The sequence below is a fragment of the Oncorhynchus tshawytscha genome, linkage group LG10, assembly GCF_018296145.1.
Source record: "Oncorhynchus tshawytscha isolate Ot180627B linkage group LG10, Otsh_v2.0, whole genome shotgun sequence".
Classification (NCBI taxonomy): Eukaryota; Metazoa; Chordata; class Actinopteri; order Salmoniformes; family Salmonidae; genus Oncorhynchus; species Oncorhynchus tshawytscha.
In genome coordinates this window covers 21,189,125-21,191,658 of record NC_056438.1, presented here as the reverse complement: position 1 = coordinate 21,191,658, position 2,534 = coordinate 21,189,125, and the positions used below count along the sequence as shown (strand labels likewise).

The window sequence follows — 2,534 nt, the reverse complement described above, 5'->3', positions numbered from 1 at the left end:
GCAGTGTGTTGCTGCAGGTCAGTCTTCCTGTGTTAAAGGTCTATGAAAGGTTCATTTCCAAAAGTGTAAAGTCACTGTAACACCCTCCATAATGACCACAGAGGTGTGTGAACAAAATGCATTGAGTTCAACTTATTCAAATGAATTAGGTTTAACCGCTGGAAATGCTTGACAAATGCAAATCAACCGTAAAAAAAACGTTTGACAGAGAAGTTAAACATGAAATTATATATACTTTTAATTACATTTAAAAAAAGATTTAACAACTGTTTTCATCACATTTCTTCAGCATATCCATTCAAAGAAATAGCTAACGAAGCTAGAGCTAGTTAAAGAGTTATCTAGTATGAAGGGAAAATTGTTTCATTCATCCAGTTCTACTGTCTAATTCCAGAGTACATGACCACCGTCTCTTCCTCCATGTTTCCTCTCTGTCTTCTAGACCTGTTCTTCTTGTTGCTCAGAGGCAGAGAAACGTCATGGAGACTGTCTGCATCTTGGCTCTGTGAAGAACAAAATAGTTTTTTGACATTAAATGTATTACTTTTTGCACAATTTGGTTTTGCAAGCCAAGTGTGAAAGTTTGTATTTGCAACATAAAAGTTTTTCTGCTTACACTTGTATCTGACCGGGAAACTGAAGGACCTCTTGTCTGAGAGACCAGTTCTGAGAAAAAAGACACAAAACCCTATAGATACGGCCACGTCTTCCAGTTGATCTACATATAGAGATGGTGACATCAACGAAAAGCAACTTTTAATCACTTACCACTGCACTGCAGACATGTTGTCTTCTTCATCTTGTAAATCATGCAGGCAAGGAGAATGATCAAGATAAACGCAAAGGCCAATGCTACGGCCAGGCAGTATACAAAGAGAAGAGGGTCTACACTCCCGCCTGCTGAAATTTTACAATAATTAGAAGACACTCGGAATAGCAACCATATGTATAGGAGATATGAACAACAATGAAAGCTATTTAACCTACCCTCAATGTCCAACTGGGTACCGTTCCCAAACAGTATCGCCCCACATGAGGCCACAGCACAGTAGTAAGTCCCAGCATCAGAGAGGCTGAGGTTCCTCTTGAGGAGGTTGTAGACACAGCTCTGTGTCGGAGACCCAGCTTCAAGGCTCTTTTCACACTGATCACTCCTGTCTCCATGGGTGTAAATGATTCCTGGACGGGATTCTCCTGAGCCATGTCTGAACCAATAGACACTGTGTTCTCCTGCACAGGTCTCAGTGTGTATTGTACAGTTCAGAGTCACAGAGTCTCCTGGCTGAACTGACTCAGACAAAGGCTGCTGAAGAACAGACATGCTGTTGGACCCTGAATCTGAAGAGAGTGAGTAAGATCATGGTGTGTACATTCTATTTTTTTTGCTAGATTCATTAATTTAGCATTATATGAACACACATTAGGAAGCAATTGAAGTTACCTTCGACAATTAAAAATGTTCCTTCTCCAAATGTGACTTGGCCCACTTCCATAGCACCACAGTAGTATATAGCTGAGTCCCCGGACTCTGTCTTGGAGATGGTCAGGTTAAAGCTGGCAATTCCTCTCTTCACACTTAAACGTTTAGTCTCATTAAAGTCCTTGGTAAAATGCAATCTATTTTTAGAGAGATAATATGATGATGCCATGAGAAGAGGCTTCTGTCCAACAGATTGCTTGAACCAAGAGACTCTGAACATCAAATCAAGTCGACAAAAGCATGTGAGAGATACACTTTGTCCCAGTTGTGTAACTATCACAGGGTCTGGTTGGATTACATCCTTGTTAAGTGCACAACCTGTGAAACAAACAAACAAAATAAATCAGACAAAGTTATAGTACAGAGTTATACATTATTATCATTATTCAGACTACATAGTCATTCAAATGGATTCAAAAAGACTATGAAGTAAAAAAGTAAAAGGATCCACATTTATATTTCTTGCTTACCAAAATTGGCGTAAAACAAAAAGATTGTCCAACATATAATCATAATTTGAATGTCCTTTCTGCACTATACAGTGTGTGGGTCTGACAACTGGGCACCATTTATATGATGACACTCATTGGGTAATCATTATGAAGTAGGTGGAAACTCTGAACTGAGTGATATTATTGGCTGTCTGAACAGGCATAAAACATGTGATAAAAACTACAATCTAACATGTGTCCTGTGGCATACCATAGTTAGAGCAGCCCTTCAAATGATGTTCAGTCAGAGTTACTTGTCTGTATTTTTTCATCAGTTGGGTCGGTGGCTGAGCCTACAGGTACATATGTCCTCTTTGACATACACGGGGGGGTTTACATTGTATTTCTCACTTCATGTCTGTAGAAGGCAATTCAACGCTTTCAGGAGGAAGTGAACTCTGGTGTTTTGGCACCTTTTTGACAAAATAAAAAAATCTATACATTTTGTTGCACACTTCTACAAAAACAAGTCAACCTCAGCCACTACTGCTGAGGATTTGAGACTTATGAAACCATCCAAGTTTCAGCTTTCACACTTGGAGGACAATTATGTTCTGGAAATG

At 39.3% G+C, this 2,534-nt stretch overlaps 1 protein-coding gene across 2 annotated transcripts; it reads right to left on the bottom strand.

Moving 5' to 3' along the window:
• Positions 1-274: 274 nt before the first annotated feature.
• Positions 275-2,007, bottom strand: LOC112260994. Of its 2 annotated transcripts, none has more exons than XM_042328311.1 (6): positions 1,951-2,007; positions 1,442-1,798; positions 988-1,338; positions 769-900; positions 617-666; positions 275-503 (listed from the first exon to the last, which is right to left on the bottom strand). In XM_042328311.1, the coding sequence occupies exons 1-6, from the start codon at positions 1,991-1,993 to the stop codon at positions 378-380; spliced, it is 1,059 nt and encodes a 352-aa protein (XP_042184245.1). In that variant the 5' UTR covers positions 1,994-2,007; the 3' UTR covers positions 275-377. The 2 variants fall into 2 exon arrangements, with proteins under 2 accessions (XP_042184245.1, XP_042184246.1); XM_042328312.1 differs by having other exon boundaries at positions 769-897.
• Positions 2,008-2,534: the final 527 nt, after the last annotated feature.

Coding starts and splice junctions, on each gene's coding strand:
- LOC112260994 (XM_042328311.1), bottom strand. CDS start 1,993: ATGATTATATGTTGGACAATCTTTTTGTTTTACGCCAATTTTG. Junction 901..987: donor TACCCAGTTGGACATTGAGG/GTAGGTTAAATA, acceptor GTAAAATTTCAG/CAGGCGGGAGTGTAGACCCT. Junction 667..768: donor AACATGTCTGCAGTGCAGTG/GTAAGTGATTAA, acceptor CTTTTTTCTCAG/AACTGGTCTCTCAGACAAGA.